At 38.9% G+C, this 20,652-nt stretch overlaps 3 protein-coding genes across 7 annotated transcripts in view; all 3 read right to left on the bottom strand.

Moving 5' to 3' along the window:
• Nucleotides 1-862: 862 nt before the first annotated feature.
• Nucleotides 863-7,751, bottom strand: LOC109049987 (zinc transporter 1). Its single transcript, XM_042777471.1, has 2 exons — nucleotides 6,966-7,751; nucleotides 863-3,190 (listed from the first exon to the last, which is right to left on the bottom strand). Exons 1-2 carry the CDS (start codon nucleotides 7,546-7,548, stop codon nucleotides 2,307-2,309), a joined length of 1,467 nt encoding a protein of 488 aa, XP_042633405.1. The 5' UTR covers nucleotides 7,549-7,751; the 3' UTR covers nucleotides 863-2,306.
• A 208-nt stretch (nucleotides 7,752-7,959) lies between these two features.
• Nucleotides 7,960-14,628, bottom strand: LOC109049986 (serine/threonine-protein kinase Nek2-like). Of its 3 annotated transcripts, XM_042777474.1 has the most exons (11): nucleotides 13,054-14,628; nucleotides 12,858-12,967; nucleotides 11,641-11,858; nucleotides 11,323-11,385; nucleotides 11,145-11,229; nucleotides 9,906-9,988; nucleotides 9,683-9,809; nucleotides 9,383-9,605; nucleotides 9,134-9,188; nucleotides 8,902-8,978; nucleotides 7,960-8,433 (listed from the first exon to the last, which is right to left on the bottom strand). In XM_042777474.1, the coding sequence occupies exons 1-11, from the start codon at nucleotides 13,061-13,063 to the stop codon at nucleotides 8,234-8,236; spliced, it is 1,251 nt and encodes a 416-aa protein (XP_042633408.1). In that variant the 5' UTR covers nucleotides 13,064-14,628; the 3' UTR covers nucleotides 7,960-8,233. The 3 variants fall into 3 exon arrangements, with proteins under 3 accessions (XP_042633408.1, XP_042633407.1, XP_042633406.1); XM_042777473.1 differs by having other exon boundaries at nucleotides 11,145-11,385; nucleotides 12,858-12,974; XM_042777472.1 differs by having other exon boundaries at nucleotides 11,145-11,385.
• Nucleotides 14,629-14,774: 146 nt separating this feature from the next.
• Nucleotides 14,775-20,652, bottom strand: part of LOC109049982 (acyl-CoA:lysophosphatidylglycerol acyltransferase 1-like) — a 30,792-nt gene continuing 24,914 nt past the window's right edge. For all 3 annotated transcript variants that reach the window (XM_042777476.1, XM_019067649.2, XM_042777475.1), the window contains exons 7-8: nucleotides 17,092-17,198; nucleotides 14,775-16,983 (exon numbers count right to left, since the gene is read on the bottom strand). In XM_042777476.1, the coding sequence (XP_042633410.1) occupies nucleotides 16,832-16,983; nucleotides 17,092-17,198 (259 nt within the window). In that variant the 3' untranslated portion in view covers nucleotides 14,775-16,831. The remainder of the gene's footprint in view (nucleotides 16,984-17,091; nucleotides 17,199-20,652) is intronic.

Below are 20,652 nucleotides of genomic sequence, written 5' to 3'. Positions count from 1 at the left end.
GCTGCCCACTGCTCTGGGTGTGTGTTCACTGCTGTGTGTACACTCTTGATATTTTAAACTCAGAGCACGAGTTCTTATTATTGGACACCATACTTGACTGTGTGTTAAATAAAAACACTCTCCCAGGTTCAGGAAACAGTCCTCCATAAAATCCGCTGCACACATCTGAATATTTGGGTTGAACTGTTCTGGAACAGTGTTGTAAATACAACTTAACCACTGATTTCTAGTTGTGTCCTCTTTTGAAAGACCAAACAATTTTCGCTTTCATAACGAAACCAACATGGTGGCGGCAGCAACAATACTACAGTGAGAATCAAAGTTACGATTTCTTTCTTTGCGTGAACATTTGGGTGGCGTTATAAAAGTCTTCCCACATTGTGACGTAGACATGTGGGGGCGTGTTTAAACGAGGCGTTTTGGGAGGGCGTGAACGAGTCTTAACTTTTATAAAGAATATCTCTTTGGATTTTAGACTTAAGTCTTTGCAACTTTAAGGATCGCATCTATGCATGAACAGCTTGTAACACTCCAAAGAGAAAGGAAAACTTGAAAGAGCATCATATGACCCCTTTAACTGACTTTGTAGCGCTGACCTTTTTTTTTTTTGTTTACTAAATGTGATCAGCATTACTATGTTCTAAAATGATTTTTATCTCTGAAGTCTGCTGCCCACCAGCTGCTCTTTAGCATTTTTCATTTTGGCCAGCTTTATAGTTGACTTGGCCTAAATTATAATTTCCATAGAGATTTTCCTTTCATTGTACAGTGTTGAAGTGTCTTGTTCTATTCATTAATTGGTCAAATCAAATAAACCTCGCATGAATCAGCTTTCCTTAAAAAAAGTGACAGGAGACATGAATTGAATAATACCAAACAAGCACGTTTAATTCACAAACACACATTTGACAGTTATATCTCAAAAACATGTCAGCTGGCATGGTACTTTTAAACTACTCAGTGATACAAACACTCTGTCAGCACATTTGAGCTCATCTCTATTCAACAGTTTTCTATGAAATTCACTACAACTAATAATAAAGACTATACTTTTTCATAAATTGCATATTTTCACCAAATAAAGTTTGCAGATATAAATACTGTTGTGAAGAGCTGATAGTATATGCTTTTTTTTTCTACTGAAGGCCACTGAAAAGATTGTGCTACACACCAAACCTACGTGTATTTCAGAAAGTAACTCCCTTGTCCTTTGGTTTACAAGTTTTTCTCGGCTTCTCAAAGCTTTCCATACAACCATATGAATATTTGGTCATGCACAAATTAATGTCTTCCACAAATCTTAGGAGGTCCCTTCACTTTTATGACAGCATGGACAAAACATTTCACCCTCCAGCAGTCCCACATATATATGGTGGAGGGTGATATGTTTTTAAAAAAAACAACAACAAAAAAACACTTTTACAGCATTTTCACATCTCGTTTTGATTGACAACGACAGAACAAACAAGGCATCAGCTAAGCTTTTATAAAAACCAATAAGAGAAGGTTTGTCTAGTTCCTACACTGACTAGACTCATTGCTATAACACAGAAGTTTGAATTATAGGCATGGTGAAGTACTGTCTACACATCTTCTGATGTCTAATAAAACAGATTATCTAAGCAAAAATGTGAAAGACTGAATAGCAATCTTTGAAAATCATCATCTAAAAATACTCTGGATTAAAGTACAGATCATTGGTTGTGAAAGAAGCAAAAAAAAATCCTTTTTGTTTTTATCTCTAAAATCACCAGATCTAAATTTTACAAAAAGCTTTTTGTAAAAAAAAAAAGTAAAAAAATAAAATAAAATAAAATAAAAAATGAACAACTTATATGTACATTTTTACATCTCTCACAAAATTGAAAGTTTGAAAACAAACAAGTATGAAGAATAAAACAGAAAAAGGATGGGTATAAAAAAAAAAAAAAAAAAAACTGGTCCAGACATTTCTACTTGGTCCAGCAGCTGGATGTTAAAATTGCATGTCGTCGCATTACAATCCACAGGAAGGACGCAAGTGTCTGGTTTCCTGTATGAAAAGAAGCTTTGGCAAAGACACACCAATCAGACGATGTGGTAAACACATGCAGAGGAGGCCAGCCTTGCTCTCCAGCCTATTTATATTGTCTGTATGTTGGTTTGGTATCTGAGATATAGAGCTGTGGAGTGTGTGTGTGTGTGTGTTATCATGAGTGTATTAGGGCTCAGTTCTTCTCACAGCATGGCAGAAATCAGTCAGCTGAGCCAATACATATCTGAACCCTTAAGAGAACAGAACGTTCTCTGTCTAACCTGCTCCTCAATTACGATGAGGATTCCACATCCTTAATGGATTCTGGCCTCCTTGTTTCCTCCAAAGACTCGCTGATGATCTCCAGAGATGTAGCAGAAGTACTGGTTACCATTGGGTTTATGTCGTCACTTGGTTTCTTCGGTTCTACAGCTCCATCAGGAGGCTTTGCAGCATCAGCGGCGCCACAGCAGAGCTTTGGTGCGCACTGCGTTCTACAGGAGAGCTCGCAGAGTGAAATGCGAGACTCCGAGTTCATCGTTACGAATTCCGGTTGAATGGTTGTAGCGTGGATGCCCTCATTGTGGAAAAAGTCCTTGATACGCTTGGCTACGTCCATGTAGGACGTGGGGTCTTGGCATTTGATGTGCGCGGTGGCAATGATGCGACTGCCTGCCAGCTGCCAGATGTGCAGCTCGTGCACTGCCAGCACACCCTCCAGCTCCTGCAGGCGAGTGTTGAGCTGATGCATGTCGATTTGCTTGGGCACGGTCTGTAGCAGGATAAGTGCAGACTCCTTTAACAACGGGTATGTGGTGTAGAGAAGGATAACGACCATAATGACGCAGAGGGTGGGGTCGAGATACAGCACCCAGCAGGGTCCCGCTACGGGCATAGTGTTGGGGGATAATGCATTGGTGATATTGAGTAAATCGATATCACACTGTTGGTGTACACAAGGGTTGTCACAGATAGTGCCCGGAGCGCATGGCTTCCATACGAAGGTGAAGATGATGGCATTGATCACCACGATGACCGAGCCGAGAGCGTCGCCCAGGACGTGCAGGAAAACCCCCCGCATGTTGAGCTGGGATGCCGAGTCTTGTCCATTATCAAAGTCTTCGTACGGAGCGCTGCTGTTAATCTGCAAATCCAGGCTGTCACTGAGATACATCTCTACGGAGGAGAAAGAATTAAATTTAAAGAAAATCTGCACATATGACAAAACAGCCGTTTGTATATTCTCATTGAAATTAATCAGCAGTTATGGAAAGACAAACTTTTCAACTGTTGAGGAAACCTTTAAACAGTTGGAGGAAATTAGGGTGTATAAAAGCACTGGAACGTTTCACTATTTGTACAACTTGTTTGTATTCACAGCATTCCAGACAACAGTACGGGAGCAGTGTGAAGTGGAATGCAGTGGCAAGTTACAATATTATTATTAATTTTTTTAATAAGACTTTTTCTGGCTCAAAGTGTGCCTCACTCTAACTAGCAGGGAACAAGAATGAACAATTCAGAGTGTAGCTGGAGGAGAACACTTTGAGAGAGGAGGGGAAACTATCATTGCTCCACTCACATACTCTGTTCCAGACTGATATCAATAATTAGTAAAATGTGATATTGCTTGAAACGATCACACAAAAAACCTAAATGTCGTTTCAAATCTGTATGATCTACTTTCTTTTGTGGAACACAAAACATTGTACCCCACTGACTTTCATTTTATTCCAGTATTCCACAACAGAATGTAAAGGCTCGTTCACACCAAGAATCATAACAAAAGATAAAGATACCTATAACAGTAACTATATTAGCATCCACATCATCAGACGATAATATTCTGTTTATTTTAACCATACACTGCAGTCTTTAGCTCCTTTAAATGCTCAGGCTCTTTAAAGTCTTCTAAAGTGGATTCTAGGGGTGTACGATATCTCGATATTTTGGGGATTTTTTTTTTTTCAGTAATGATAATTAGACAATATTTTGCGGAGTGTGTTTTTGTGTCGGTACCTTGGCTGGTTTATGCCTGTGACAGATAAATGTAACACTAAAAATGGCTGACTCATTTAGAAACGAAGCTAGCAAGCGTCTTTATGAATAGTTCATTGAATCGGCGACTCAAATGATTAATTCAAAAACAGATTCATTCAGGAATGAAACACCCCAGAGTTGCTCTGAGATGCACCAATGTCCTGCTCCAGAATTGTGTTAATATTTCAGTTGGCGAAACAGAAAAACAATATTATGTCTAAAATGCATCTCACTCAGTATTAACTTCTTGTATATTTACCTTTTGTATAAATGTGCACTCACGTGCCGATATTTGGTAAAATTTCACCCACCAAAACTCGATATATACTAACAATAAAACATAAATATAAAAAAAAAAAACAACATAGTAATATTTTCTGCTTCCAAACCTCGAGTTATATGGGCATTCTTACGGGCTTTTTCACACAGTAAATACCTTTGGACTGTTTTTTTATCTTTGTCTTTGTAATTTCAGCTCACACATTCTTAATCATGGTATGACTGTCCATGATAAATTTTGCACATCCCTAGTGGATTCCAATGAGCTGTCAATGTTTTCATAAACTGAAAAAATAATAATAATTTTGAAAGTGATTCCAATGATATTGTTCCTGTATGACATTACTGTTATAGTTGTACTGTGGACTTCCCTATTCTCAGAATTAGACCATTTATTAAAACGCTGCAGTTATTTCTCGCCTTTGGTGTGCCAACAAATGAAATATTCATCCAAATGCCTCACTAACAATGTAGTATCAAAATACACATAAGCTTTGGACACTGAGGCTTCAGTTCATTAATATAACATTTTTGCAGTGAGCTGATGATTCACTGAAGCCTGTGGGTAATTTAACCCATCTGTTCATCTCTCATGTGATAGGACACTATCTGTTCATCCTTCATCTAAGATGACAAACAAGCAAGCAGACAAGGCCTTGGATTAAATTCCTCCAGTTAAGAAGAGTACTATTTCATATTGTATTTGGAATAAACTGCTTTTCTTGAAGGAACCTATCTGGTTATAATTCTGCTTATCTTATAAAAACATATAAAAGCACAGAAAGAAAATGTCTGCACATGATCTGCATCTAACAAGATGCAGTTTCAATTGTATCTTGTTAGACATATTTGTATAAATAAAATAAATAAATCCATATGTGGCAAGCGAGAAAAGTGAAAACGAGGGCCTTTCGCACCGCGGGAACCTTCTCATAGTACCAGAACTAACTGTGGAAGTACCCACTTTTTGGCGTTTTCGTACCGCTGGAACTGGTGCGATTTTAGTACCGGACTGCCTTTTTCGAGAACCAAATTAGCTCCTACTCCAGAGCAGGGTCTAACCATAGACTGTATAAAAACAGTGTCTAACCAGCACAACAGGTAGTTACTACCCATGATGTAAGCATACATCAGGGGTCTCCAACCCTGCTCCTGGAGAGCTACTGTCCTACAGATCTCAGCTCCAACCCCAATCAAACACACCTGAAGCAGCTGATCAAGGTGTTCAGGGCTACTTGATAATTACAGACAGGTGTGTTGGAGCAGGGTTGGATCTGAAGTCTTCAGGATGGTAGCTCTCCAGGAGCAGGGTTGGAGATCCCTGGTAAACATTGATTGGCCAAAAGCGTACGAAAACGCCCTAACCCGCCATGATTTAAAACGCTGTGTAAACATACTGTAAACACTGCGTCAACTTTTACTCAATTACTCAAGTATGACGAACAGCGATGGATGGATGGATGCTGAGGCGCAGGCACTTGTAGCACTGCCGGATGTAGCTGGAGATTCTTAGTCCTCCTTTCTTACTCTTCGTTGTTGAAGTGTACAAATTACGTCGCTGTCGATCAGCTTATGTAACTTCCTAGTACACACTGTCGGTGCGAATGCAACCCTTTAAATGGTACTGGGAAGTTTGCACAAAATCGTCCCAGTACTTTAGTACAGCACATTTAGTTCTGGAACTAATGCGGTGAGAAAGGCCCCATCGTGACCCCAAAATCCCACACGGTCTTAATAAAGAACCTAATTACCAATCTCTGCATCTGTCTATAAAAAAGATCACAGTGGTGGCTAATACAAAGTTACCACAATTCATCTGTAGTAATAATGGCTGTAGTACCTATATGTTAGCGGAAACCATGGTAATAGTTAAAAACTTAAATAAATAAATAAATAAGAAAAACACCACCAACAATAACAGCCAAAACCAGCCTAAGCTGTATGGCTAGTTTTTGCTGGTCTTTCGCCCTCTTCTCTAGCTGGGCAGGCTGGGAGACCATCTGAACACCAGCTTGAGCATAGGCTGGGTTTAGTTCCCCCCAGCAGGGAAAAATCACCACTTAAACAGTTGGGCATTAAAATTTTGGGGCATTTTTGACACAAAAATGTCATTTCTGTCATTCGCTCACACTCATGTCATTTCAAACCTCTATGACTTTCTTTTGCGGAACACATACAAAGATATTTTAAAGATTGCTGGTCACTAATCAGTTTTGGTTACCACTGACTTCAACTGAATGGACAAAACAACAACAACAAAAGCCAAATTCTTCCTTCCTCAACCTTGAATAGTTTTGGTACCCCTGCCTTCTACTGAACCCCGACAGAGACATTTCTCTGAATACACAGCACAAAGTCACACAGGGTTGAAACGACATGAGGGGGAGTAAATGACAGAACTCATTTTGGGGTGAACAATCGCTTTGTCTCGATGGGTTTGTTGCCAGTGGCTGCAGGTTAACAAACCAGAAACAAAAGCCCCGAGAGGAAAGTTTTCCACACGCTTCGTCTTGCATCATCCGACTTTAGCATGATTAATACACACCGGATCTCGTTTGTTTTGAATCATCAAGGATACCCATCTAGTTTTCTACATATTTTATAAGTGTTAATGACAACAAACACAATTTACCGGCTTTGCTCTTGTCCGGATTAACGCTATTAGGACTGTTGTTCTGATTCCCGACCAGATTATTGGTCTCCTCGGCCGCGGACCGACCATCCTCCAGCGCCTCACACCGGCGGTCCTTCCCGTTCTTGTGTTTTTTGTTTCCCCCGTGGCTGTGGCCGTGTTCTCCGCCTCCGCCTTGCCCGTGAAAGAGACAGAGCCCGAGCAGGTTGACTAGCAGGCCCAAAACCCCCACCGTGATCACCATCACGGGCTTCTCCATCACTTGGGGCTCCGTGAAGCGCTCGATGGCCTCCAGGATGATGGTGAAGCAGAGAGCGGTGAGGAACACGGCGTTGACCAGCGCGCCCATCACCTCGGCCCGGATCCAGCCGAACGTGTTTTTGTTGGTGGACTGGGTCTTATCAGCGAAACGCACCGCTACCAGAGCCACGACCAGCGCGATCACGTCCGACAGCATATGAAAAGAGTCCGACAGCATCGCTAGAGAAGACGTGACCCGGCTCACCACCACCTCCACGATGAAAAAGCCGAAGGTAAGTGCCAGCATGCACAGAAGGCGGACACGGTTCGGCGCGCAGGCCATGATTCCACCGCGAGCAGAGCACGTAACAAAGCTTTAAATAAACACGATACGTTAATATCTCATAACCGACAGAAAGTACGCGCCGCTTCTATGCGTGTGTAATGAGCGCTGGGGACCGGAGCTCGGTCTTGTTATAGCGCCTGTCTCCAGTCTGCAGACGGCTGAAAGTTTGCACCCGGACCAGAGAACTTTCCACACGGAACACGCTCAGCGTCTGGCCACGCCCACACTCGCTTGTGATTGGTTGAAAACTTGGGATCGAGGAAGATTTAACTCACTTCTAGAAAAACGAAGAACTAAATGACTAAATGTAGAGTATCCCTTGAGCCGTGACACTCCGAGCTGTATTACAAAGTTATGGAGCTCAAAGCAAAAATTCTTCTCAGTTTTAATGATTAATAACAAAACTGATAATATTAATCAACACTTTATTTTAATAACAAAATTGCACATCCAAATAAAACAATCCAGGTAAAAAAGCATCTATAAAATGACAAGAATACAGCACATTATCTTTGATAAAATAACCCAGTGTAATGTCCACAAATGTTTTGTTCCACTGTACTGTACAAATGTTGCAGCAAATAAATAGGAAATAAGATTTCTGCTTTTAATGTAAACAACTGTAAATAAAACTCTTGATCACACTAATGCACCACTTTCAGTAGTAAATTGTCGTTCATGGTTAGCGGATGCCCTGCATTTCTCTGGGCTTTGATGAATACATCTTTTCCTCTTCATCAAGAGTTTGGATACGCATGTTAGCCCACTGGTGCCTCTTTACAAGACAGTGTTCTTGAGGTTTAGCGATCAGTCTGCCGTTTTCCTTGCCGTCTCCTGCAAAGTGAACCCTCTTCTTTCCTGGGGAGATGTTCTCTTCATTCTCTGACAAAAGACAGAATCATGTCATTCTCATGTTTTAAAAGGTGTATAAAAAAAAAGAAAAAAAAAAAAAAAAAGTATTTTCTTTCATTACAGGATCTGTAACCCAAATCATGTTGGCTATGAGTCATGTTTTCCTTGTAACTGCACACTGCACTCCTCAGCCTTCCTGTTCATGTGATGTAGAGCTGAATTTTCAGCATCAGTACATGAGTCTTCAGTGTCACATGATCCTTCAGAAATTATTCTAATATGATGGTTTGCTGCTCAAGAAACATTTCTTATTACTATAAATGTTTATCTTATCATACAAAACATTTAAAAATTTTAATTATTCCAAACTTTTGCCCAATATTATTATACAAACAAATACCAGGCACTTAACCTTGAGCATAAACAGAGAGCACTGAAATAAGAAGATAGGAAACAACATACGGTCACTCATCTATATAGCATTAAATGGTTTTATACCTGTGTCACTGGCACTGAGTAGAGACAGCGCCCTCTGCTGCCGGATCAAATTATACACCTTCAACAAGCTTTCAGCTCTGACAGAGAACAATTACAACCACATATTATCAACATTGTATACCATGTGTCAACCTGTGGCTATAGCTAGTTATGCAGCACACTACTACTGTTTATGCTACTAATATTGAATACATTCAGATGACCAGCTCAGCAAAGATAGCTGTATATTAACCTGGCCAGCTTTTCATTTGATTGCTGTTCTCGGACACACAGCTCCTGTTCCCTTTCTGGGAAAAAAGTAAAAAAATAAAAAACACTAAAAGATCAATTTAATCTAATTCACATCCTTCCAAACCCAAAAAACATTCAGTTCAGCTAAAATGAAAAATCGGACAACATGTACTCTCTGTCATGTCATTCCAAACCCAAAAGACTTTGGTTTCCAGATGTAAAGAGGCCTAATAAGATCAAGCAGACTTACGCTGTAGTCTCTGCTCTCGCTCTTTGAGGGCCTGCTCACGCTCACGTAAAATCTGCTCCTTCAGCCGCAGATCTGCTAGAAGCGACGGCTCTGGATGTTTGGGCTGCTCTACGTCCGCTGATCTGCACCGCTGCTTCTCCTGAAGCCTCTTCTGCTCCTGGGCTACACAACCCGAGATCAAGCTGTTCTGCAGAATGGACTCCACCGAGGGCCTCAGATAGTCCTAACAAAAGAGAACAGCCAGCCAGGAAGTGACAAAACAGCATACAGTAATGGGCCTCCCGCCAAAAATTTGTTTACCTTTAAGTTGAGCATTTTCGAAAGAAGTGTGTTCAAGTCGTCAGAGAATCGGTATGGGATTCTTCGAAACTTTCCTTCTCTGATTTTACCGGCCAGCTCGGTTTGGTTGTATGCTGTAAATGGAGGTTCAAAAAAAATAAAATGTTAGTATGAGCACACAAGTTTGGATGTAACTGATTTCAGTGTAATCATATTAGAAAAAAAAAAAGACATGTATACTTACGATAAAGCACATAGTTCATAGAGTAAACATCCCAAAGACCATATATCTGATTTTTCATTGTAGGACATGCGATTAATTTGTTCCTGTGAATATAAAAGCAGGCCTGACAATAAGAAATATCATGATGAATCTGTGGCACAAATAATTCCTCATGCATGTCATGACAAACATTTAACAACAGGTTTTTTTGTTTGTTTGTTTAGGTTGGACTCATTCCAGTCCCCCAGGAGTGTTCTTGAAGAGGGTTGGGTCAAAAAGCACTTTATGACATCAGTGTGTATAACATCTGTCTGTAAAAATGTACTTAAAGATATAGTTTACCCAAAAATTCACACTCAGGCATTCATTTACTCACCCTTATGACTTACTTTCTTCTGCAGTACAGTTTGCAATTAAAAATTGTGCGTGTTTTGCAGAAGAAAGTCAATCACACACTGTAAAAAGCCATTTTTTGAAGTTAAGTAAAGATGTTTTACAAGACAATAATATGTCATTCTTTCTACTTCAATATGTCATGTAATTCAATGTTACTTGCCAGTTCTTTTTAATTATTTGGGAAATTTACTAGCAATTTCTGAGTGAACATTGTTCAGAGAAATATCAGTGAAGAGGTTAAAGGGTTACTTCACTGCAAAATGAAAATTTTGTCATTAATCACTTACCCCCATGCGTTCCAAACACGTAAAAGCTGTTCGTCTTCAGAACACAATTTAAGATATTTTGGATGAAAACGGGGAGGCTTGAGACTGTCCCATAGACTGCCAAATAAATAACAGTGTCAAGGTCCAGGAAAGTATGAAAATCATCATCAGAATAGTCCATCTGCCATCAGTGATTCAACCGTAACGTTATGAAGTGATGAGAATACTTTTGGTACATGAAGAAAACAAAAATAACGACTTTATTCAACAATTTGGCAGTCTATTAAACACAAAAAATCCAACCTTCCATAAACCAAAAAAACTAAACAGTGTTGGGATGTACCAACAAAACTTTTACAGGTTTGGAACGACATGGGGGTAAGTGATTAATGACAAAATTTTCATTTAAGGATGGAGTATCACTTTAAGGTTAGTAAATTAATTTTCAGTTTTGGGTGAACTATTGCTTTAAGGGTCCTGCACTTGTGCATCTCATTGTCCCCTTCTCACAATCCCAGTGATTTTTATTTATTATTACAGTTCAATTTATATTTTCATAATAATTTTCCCTTTCACATTCAAATGAAAGGACACTTACCGGCGACATGTAATATGGAGTTCCAACAAATGTTTTAGCAAAGCTTGTATCATGGTTCAGTATCCGAGCTAAACCGAAATCTCCTAGCTTTACATTCTGTTTGACATCCAAAAAGATGTTTGCGGGTTTCAGGTCACGGTGCAGAACTGTACTGCTGCCGTTACTTCTACCATGGCACTCTTTTAAGGCCAGGGACAACTGTGCCATTACACAAAGGGTGAATTGTTCTTCTAGGTACCGTCTGCAAAGAAAGTGGAACAAACCAACATTGCAGTAATGCAGGAAAACAACAACATAACAGTAGCAGGGTACCTGCATGTTTTATGGAGGTGAATTGAAGACTTAAAACACTTTAAGATTTGAAAGACACTTAAGACACTAATTTTTGAAAACACAACTTCCTACTGATCTCTGTTACTTTTTAATTCATACACTTCATTTTAATTTGTGGAAGGGTGGATTAAGACTGTAGAAACACTGAGTAGCTTCATGTTACCTGTCTTTGATGCATCTGTTGATGAGGCTGGCGAGATCCCCACCCTCACAGTACTCCATCACTATGTATAATGTTGTGTTTGTCCGGTCTATAATTCTGTCATAGTATCGGACGATATTTGGGTGCTTCAGCTCACGGAGCAAATTGACCTCCGACACCAGCATCTGTTTCTCTGCCTCGGCCATAGTGCCATAGTCCAGCACTTTCCAAACCAGAATCTAAAGAGATCAGATGACATGATCCAAATTAACCAGCAAGAAGAGACACCGGTGACTATATTATATATATATATATATATATACACACACACACACACACACACACACACACACACACCGTTATAAAGTTTGAGGTCAGAAAGATTTGTAATGTTTTTTGAAGTTGTCTCTTCTGCGCATCATAGCTGCATTTATTTCATCAGAAATACAGAATATATGTAAAGCTGAATTTTCAGCATCATTACTCCGGTTTTCAGTGTCACATGATCTTTCAGAAATCATTCTAATATGCTGATTTATTATCAATGTTAGAAACAGTTGTGCTGCTTAATTTTTTTTTAGAACCCTTGTTATACTTCCCTCATGGGAAGTCGTGGGCTAGTGGTTAGAGAATATAACTCCTAACCCTGAGGTTGTGGGTTCGAGTCTTGGGCCGGCAATACCACGACTGAGGTGCCCTTGAGTGATATAGTGATAAACACTTATATTGTCAGAAAAGATTTCCATTTGGAAAAAAAAAAAAAAAAAAAAAAATGCTGTTCTTTTTAACTTTATTCATCAAATAGCCTAATCCTGAAAACAGTATCACAGGTTAAACAAACAAATATATATAAGTAAATAAAAATGAAATGTAAGCAGCACAACTGTTTCCAACATTGACAGTAAATCAGCATATTAGAAGGATTTCTGAAAGATCATGTGACACTGAAGACTGGAGTAATGATGCTGAAAATTCAGCTTTGGATCACAGAAATAAATTATATGTTAAAATACATAAAATAGAAAAGCATTATTTTAAATGGTAATAATATTTTACAATATTGCTGTTTTTTTTCTGTATTTTTGGTCAAACAAATACATCCATGATGAGCAGAAGAGACTTAAAAAAACGTTACAAATCTTACTGATCCCAGACTTATACATACATGTATGACAGTTACCTAACGTTACATATACATCATACTGCACATGCTAAACGGAGATCTGTATTTTACTGACCTTTCCATCTGATTTCCTCTTGATTTTCTGGCATTTCCCATACGACCCACATCCTATGGTGAGCAACACCTCATAGTCTTCAGTTCTGGACGGCATCACGCGCACAGTAACTACAGACTAATACAACAGAGCTCAGCTATTTATGTGCAGACTCTTCTAACAAACACAGAAGGATTCATTCAGTCAGTTCACTCACCGTAATTCATTCAACTCTGGTCACTCGTGTGCTTGACTTCCACTGTCTTTTATTATTTTAATGTAAACACAAAACGTTACAGAGTTTGTTTGCGCTCCGAAACATACAGACGTCAAGCAAGCAAGCAAGCTGATTTTCAAACGTGCGCACGAACTGTGGATTCTGATTGGCTGAGCTTGGTCGTTGGCGGTGATCTCATTGGTCCATATAAGGACACAGCTTGCACGTTGCCAAGCGCTGAAGAACCGCGAGAACGCCCGGGAACAGCCGGAGGCTGATTCTTAAAGGGACAGGCGTATAAAAAGCGAACATTTTGAACGGGTTTAAAGTTTAAAACTAATCTGTAAAGACTAGATTTTTAAATAAATCATAGCTTTAAATAATTAGTTAGCATTTCTTCCAACGCGCTCCATATGTTTTCCTTCATTTTGACAAAAATAAGCTGCTTCTGAGAAACGTACCGTCTGCAGACTGTTACTCAGGACCTGAACCTGTACACGCGGCACATGGACTGTTTGTCCGCTCGGTGGCAGCAGTGTGTGTTTATGGTGCTGAACATATCTGGGTGTGGCACGGCCAAAGTTCACATAAAGCCCTTTCTGGTTCATGCCACTGGAAGGCTTTACAGGATACGAGCACACAGCCTGAAAGACCTAGAGAAGATAGATGCATTATCAGAGCTATAATCAATCATGAATCACAGATAGCTGGTTATGAGCAAACACTCTAATAAATGCCACATAAATGAAAGGACAGTATGGACATCTGGACATTTTAACTCCAGTGACAGTGACATGACATGACCCCTCAAAACTCAAATTAAATTGTAATAAAATAATAATAATAATTAAAAAAAATACTTACATCACTGTAGTTAGTCAATGTTCAAATGCATGTGTATGGATCTGGTATACAGTAGGTTACAATTTATTTCCGAGGCTTCCAAGAACAGCAAATCCAGCAAAGAAGAAAGACACAAAGATATACTTTGCCTCATTAGAAGTGGAAAATCTCTCACCATCACTCTTTTGCTTTTGTACTTTACTATTTTTGATTAATACCTGTGTGGGATCTCAAATTTGTAGCTGAAGTTTTGACTATTGCTTCAGTCAACCTAGTTTACAATTAAGATTTACCAAAACACAGATATATAATATTTAGATATGATTGTACTGAACACGAGTAACCAAAGCAATGGGCACTTTCAATGAACATTTGTAAACTAAAAGGAAAATGAAATGAGATCATTTACTAGACTTGCCAGCATTCTGGAGATTTTATATATATTATTAAATCAACACAGACTGTGATTGATGACCACTTTAATTCATTTTACTGTTGGTATAATGAATTATAACTAGCTACATTCTGCCAATGTCTAACATTTTTCTCAACAGATGGAATTTGTGCTTTTATTGTTGAAGTAATGGAACCTATTTATACCCTATTCACAGAAAGCACCAACTCGGGCCGTTCTTCTGAACATAAAGTGCAATATACACAGGCAGCTGAGGCATGTTTAAATATCAAAATTGATCTAATGCATGATCCACATTTTACTGTGAATTGAACATCGGTGCTATTGTTATTCCAAAGAACAAAACACTGCAATTCACATCAACTTTAAAAGCCAAAAGTCTGATCAGAAGGATTCAGAGATGAACAAATGCAACTCTGTCGAATGCGTTCAGATCAATAACACTCAGAGAAGAGCCTGTGGGTCACTGCTGCGCATGATTTTTATTCCAGCACAATTAATTTGTGTGTTGTAAAATGGCTGGGTAGCTAGGAAGAGAAACAGGAGTACAAAATGAAAATCATGGACCATTCTATTGTAATTTGGTTAAACTGCTAATATATAGATATATCTCACACTTTTTTTTTAACATAAAACCATACTTAGGAAAACAATGTTATGTCTCAATCTGACAGACAGCGAGAACGGAACGAGGAAGCCAGCGTCTGAGATCCTCGCGGTGAAGTTCATGGTGACGTAGCTTGCTCTGAATGCAGTCCGCATCTAACTTGGCTTTAGCCTTCTGGCATCATTCACATTTCAATCTGGCAAGCTATAGAAACAAAGTTCACTTTCACAGATGACATGGCTTCGGTTAAGGGGGGAAATGACAATGTTTTCATCTACAAATGTGTAATTTGTACATCTAAGCATTGTTTAGAATGCCACAAGATGGGCATTTATTTTAGAGTACATTATTGCTGGACCTCGCCCATACTCTCAAATGTAGACGGACTCAAGCATGGCATTCTTCCCCACTAACACACACAAACAGATCCAATTTCACACAACAAAAACGCAATTTTGTCTCAAGCTCGAGGAAAACGCTTCCATTTTCCTCAAGATAGTCTAAAGCTAATCTAAAATATTTGTGCCTCCGCGCAAAATTGAATCTACGCCTCCGATTCTCTCCGTGTGGCAGCAGTTTTAAGACGGTTTCTTTTGATGAACAGAAATGCGCCCACACGACCGCCGCAGAAGACAGCAACTGGCAGACGAGGTGACGCTCAGATACTGAGAGCAACTTACGCACCTGCCGGGACAGGAGATCCTTAGAGCCTTCTCTCCGTCTTTCTTAAACATTCATGATGTTTCAGAAGTAAAAACGCTGAGAGTGACACCTTTCTGCACAAGATTAACCACAGGATGAGGAAAAAGATTAAACAGATATTTGCCAACACACTGATATAACATGAAGTTACCAGACATTATGTGCATCTAAAAAAAAATAAAGAAACGGCCAGTCGCACACAATCACACAGGCAGGTTAAGCTGTCACATTTACAGAAATGAGACCAGTTTGAGACTCAAAAATTAACAAATTAAAATCTTTTAGGACAATGAACAAACACAAAAGTTCAGTCATTAGAATGTCCGCCCCCTTTTGACCCTAAAATAAGCATATGGCTTAATATTTGTAAAACTTTGGAGGTGAGGGGTATTTGTCCTATTGAATCGGCAGTCATGTGGTGCGCTTGGATGTATCTGTATGGCGTTGACTGTGTAAAGTTCTCCAGAGGACGTAGTCTCCTTGTTTTAAAACAAGAACCAGGTTAGTCTTTGAAATTCCCTTCCCCCCCGCCGCGTCATCAAAACTGAATCCCCCTTCAGTCAGTGTAAACATCCCGATCGTTCTACAGTCTATCAATACTGACGATACACACAGACAACAGTGTCCAGTCAACCGCCACAAGGATGAAATGACATGAGGGCAGCACACACCGAGGGTCTTCCATTGGGGGGGGGCGACAAGGATTCATAGTGCAATGAAGGCCAGAGGAGGCTCTTCCAAAGAGGACCGCAGTCTCTGAAAAAAATTTCAGTCATCCTGTTTGGGAGTTAACGATAAAAAGGGGGAGAAGCTCATGTGGCAGGACATGAGAGATATAAGAGGACTTGACAGATCTATCTCTGGCTTATTCCTGAGCCTAATTTTGATTGTACGTAAAAAAAAAAAAAAGGGAGGGGGCGGGGTTCACATGTGCATGAGTAAACATTTAAATGTGCATAATTTTCTCTCTGCATGTAAGCGCATGTGTAAACGTGTTGATCTGGTTCTACTCAAATCTAAGGGATAAACGCATGTCTGCACGGGCAGCTGGGATTGGGTGGATGTGTCTGTCCGAAGTAAGGATGGGGACCGCGATCGGATACAGCAACTGGAGTCGTCCTGCGGGGTACATTCGACCATCCGGCAGAGGAGAATGGCAATCGGGGCTCTAGGTCTCCTCCGTCCTGCGTGTTACGCTCTCCTCAGAGCGGTCAGAAGAACCAGCAGTAGATGTGAGTTAGAACGCTGTACCACATGTAGCCTGAGGCGAAGGCGAACGTTTGGACGATGAGCAGCCAAACATTATCAAGGGTCATATTTCGGGAGGCCAACTCTTTTTGGCCGTCTGGTGGAGGGAATGCTCCTGCGAGACCAAGGAAACACGGAGAGAACTTGTCAGCAAGTTTGGTTTTAGTTGAAGGATGAATATTTACAAATCTGGCGAAACAAAATTCGATTGTCATCAAACTACCTGTCTTGTAGAAGTGGGCCAGAAGTTTCTCCTTTTCCACAAATCTCTGATACAGCCAATCTGTCAGCGCTTCTGATTCTACTGGGACGTCCTTTATAGGGTATGTCCTAAAAATATAACAAATAAGAATTCAGTATAAACACTACTGAGAAACAATCAAAAGCTAAATGATAAAACTGACCATTTAGGTCTATACTGACCACTGGTCAAAAAGCATTATATAAACTTAAGCAACACATTAGTTTCCATGATTAATAATAATTAATCATAATAATGTAGACTGCATTATCACATTTACAAAACTTAAACGTGAACATTATACTAAACGTAATCATCATCATCATCATCATCATCATCATCATCATCAAATACCATTTTAGAGTGTTATACTTAATTCACAATTATTATTATCAAAAATAAATGCAAATTAAGGTATGATAATACACTTTAGGCTGAATTATATTTACAAAATAAATGAAATGGGCTACTTTAAATGTAGTCATAATATTATATATAGCCGTTTTACATAAATAGTAAAAATATATAATATAAATAAAATATATATATATATATATATTTTTTACATAATTATAAATAGTAAACACATACAAAGTGTTTATTAAATGTTATTTAAATAATGTAAAATGTAGTAGTAGTTATAATAATAATAATAATAATTCACAACATGGATTGCTGCACATGTACCTTGCCTTATACACAGCACTGAATGTATTTTAACCATTACATTTCAGTTCATTTTGTACATTTGGTTGCACACTTTGTGAATAATAATAATAATAATAATGATTATTTTTATTATAAGTTCTGACACGTTGAGTGTTTGTTGCCCTCCTGACCCAATATTTTCATGTTCTTTCATTAAAAAAAAAAAAAAAAAAAAAAAAGCCAAGTTGATATTTTGGAAGTAAAGTTAGCATGTTGAACACTTTAAGAGAGAGATGCTGATTAAATGAGAACAGTATCAGAAGCATAGAAAATTTACTAAAGGAAATTTACAATAATGAAGGTAATTTGCGGAGGCAAGGAAGACAGCTTGAGGGAGAAAATCTAACAGGCACTGAAAAACAACAACAACAACAAAAAAAAAACAGATGAGCATGGAGCACAAACGATCCCAATTCTCAGTCTTCACCAGATCTCCCACAGTTAGCACGGTGAAGTGGAGAGCTCAGCTCTTTAGGCTTTAAGCCGCGAGGAGTGTGACAGGTTCAGCGTTTGTGCTGATGAGACGCTTCAACTGATAACAGCAGTTTTCTGCTGAAACACTGTCCGAACTCCGCACAGACAGCAGAGACATAAAAACACAAGACTGACTGCAAACGTCTCTTATGAAAACTAAGAGTACAGAGAAGATCTGACTGGCGCAATATTACAACATCATGCAATTACCCAGCTTCTGCTTTTCCCTTAGTTTAAGAAATAGTCAACTTAGCTTCTGTACTTGTAAATAATTAATCAAATTCTTTAAAGAGCAGATTCGCATTAGGCTATGATAACATCACTACTGAGAGACTGTAAATTGCAACTGCATTTTTTTTTTTTTTACTGTTTCCTTAATAACTAACAACTTTCTTTTGGTACAAGAAATGTTGAAAAAAAAAAAAAACTTACATGAACAAATTTGCATTAGCAGAATCCTGCATATCAAAATGATATTGAATCAAGCTGAAATGAGTTTATGTGAGAATAAAGACTAATATGCAAAAACGAGTACAAATATGTTGGAAATCAAAAGTGAAGTATATAAAAACACAGTCAAAGATAACTTTATATTGACAATTTAGTATACAATCTTTCCCAGTTTCCCCATATATAACTTAAACAGAACTCTATGTATTATTATATACACTATTTATGGTATATGTCCTGATGACAACTTTCTCAATCTCTGGTACCACCAATATTCATGTAGAAACATATACTGAATACTGTACATCTATAGTTTACTTTCTTTCGACTTGTTTATCTTTGCTCTCTTTCCATCTACCACACACAAATCAATAGGTGTGGAGTAATAAGGCCCTTGTGGACAAATTCCAGAAAATGCTTGGCAATGATGTGAGATAAGAGCCCTGGGAACAGAAGTCACCAGAGACGCTCAGAACCATCTATAGGACAGATCTGTGCATCAGATCACACGTTTTCCCGCTAGAAGGACATACAGCTCCATAAAGATGAGCACTGCACACGTTTGTCATGTCACGTTACTGATGTGTCCCACAAGCTTTCGTAATGTCATGTATGAATCTTTTATGTTCTATAGGGCAGGTCATCTAATGAATGAGAATATATAAATTAGCATGTCTTTCTTTTTGTTCAAAACTCAGTATGGCTTGATGTCACCAAGGTAACATCTAGTTCACTAGGATGAGATTTTGTTGAATTGCAAAAGTTCTTGTAATCATAAATTGTGACGTTAATTTGTTGCGGATTGCAATATGTTCCCTAGAGACTCTGTAAGTCTTGCTTGAAATGGAGCATTCTCCACCAAACCAATTAAACCTCTCTGTCTCTCAGAGATTTGTTTCAGGGGAATTTCCGTGACCTGGTAGATTTAGAATCCACGGAGCAAAACTCTATATTGTGCTTTGTTTCCTTCTTTTAAAGGTTTACTCCACCCGAAATTTTTTTTTTTATCATTAATCACTTACCCCTATGTCGTTTCAAACCCGTAAAAGCTTTTTTTCATCTTCGGAACACAATTTAAGATATTTTGGATGAAAACCGGGAGGCTTGTGACTTTCATTGACTGCCTAGTAAAATACACGATGTCGTCCAGAAAAGTATGAAAGACATCGTCAGCATACTCCGTCTGCCAACAGTGGTTCAACCGTACCGTTATGACGCTACAAGAATACTTTTTGTACGTGAAGAAAACAAAAATAACGACTTTATTCAACAATTCGTCTCCTTTGTTTCTCTCCGCATCACCGTAGCGCCATTTTAAAGAATATCCGCTGAAAGCAAACTACCTACGTTATTCTGTGTCAGCCACGACACAAGGATACGTTTTCTATGTGTATTTACACTTTGATTTAAACAAAAATAGAGCATCTGTGCAGTGCGGCTGACACAGAAGAGCATACACTGCTTACGTTCAGCGGATATTGCACTGAACCCAACATGGGGATAAGTGATTAATGACAAAATTTTCATTTTGGGGTGGAGTATCCCTTTAATAACTGTTCACCCAAAATGATTGTTCTCATAGCATAACTGTGTAAAGTCCCTATTGAAACCTTTACTTTAAAAGAAGAAAAAAAAATTTAAACAATTCTACCAGTTCATCATTTCAATCACTATATCGGCTGTGAACAGAAAGTGCCCATAACCACCTTGTGTCAAACCAAACCAAGTGTGACAAGAAAAAAGTGCCCACAGAAAGTTCATTTTGCTTTAGGTCATTTCAAAGTCAGTCAGAATTAAAATCAGACTTGAGTTTGTGATGAAGGATACAGATTCTCCTCGAATCTTCACTGTTGCTCTCGGCCCTCCTCTAGCCAGCCAATGTCAAAAACAAAGTGTGAAAAGAGCATCAGT

The sequence above is a fragment of the Cyprinus carpio genome, chromosome A20 (genome assembly GCF_018340385.1).
Source record: "Cyprinus carpio isolate SPL01 chromosome A20, ASM1834038v1, whole genome shotgun sequence".
Taxonomy (NCBI): domain Eukaryota; kingdom Metazoa; phylum Chordata; class Actinopteri; order Cypriniformes; family Cyprinidae; genus Cyprinus; species Cyprinus carpio.
The sequence above is the reverse complement of the archived record's forward strand: the minus strand, read 5'-3'. Positions and strand labels throughout refer to the sequence as shown.

Excerpts from the sequence above, each read along its gene's own strand:
- LOC109049987 (XM_042777471.1), bottom strand. The coding sequence starts at position 7,548 with ATGGCCTGCGCGCCGAACCGTGTCCGCCTTCTGTGCATGCTGGCACTT. Across the intron at positions 3,191-6,965 it reads TCCGGACAAGAGCAAAGCCG|AGATGTATCTCAGTGACAGC; the intron begins GTAAATTGTGTT and ends TCTCCTCCGTAG.
- LOC109049986 (XM_042777472.1), bottom strand. Across the intron at positions 11,859-12,857 it reads AGAGGAAATCAGATGGAAAG|ATTCTGGTTTGGAAAGTGCT; the intron begins GTCAGTAAAATA and ends TGATCTCTTTAG. Across the intron at positions 8,979-9,133 it reads TCAAATGAAAAGCTGGCCAG|AGCTGAAAGCTTGTTGAAGG; the intron begins GTTAATATACAG and ends GTTCTCTGTCAG.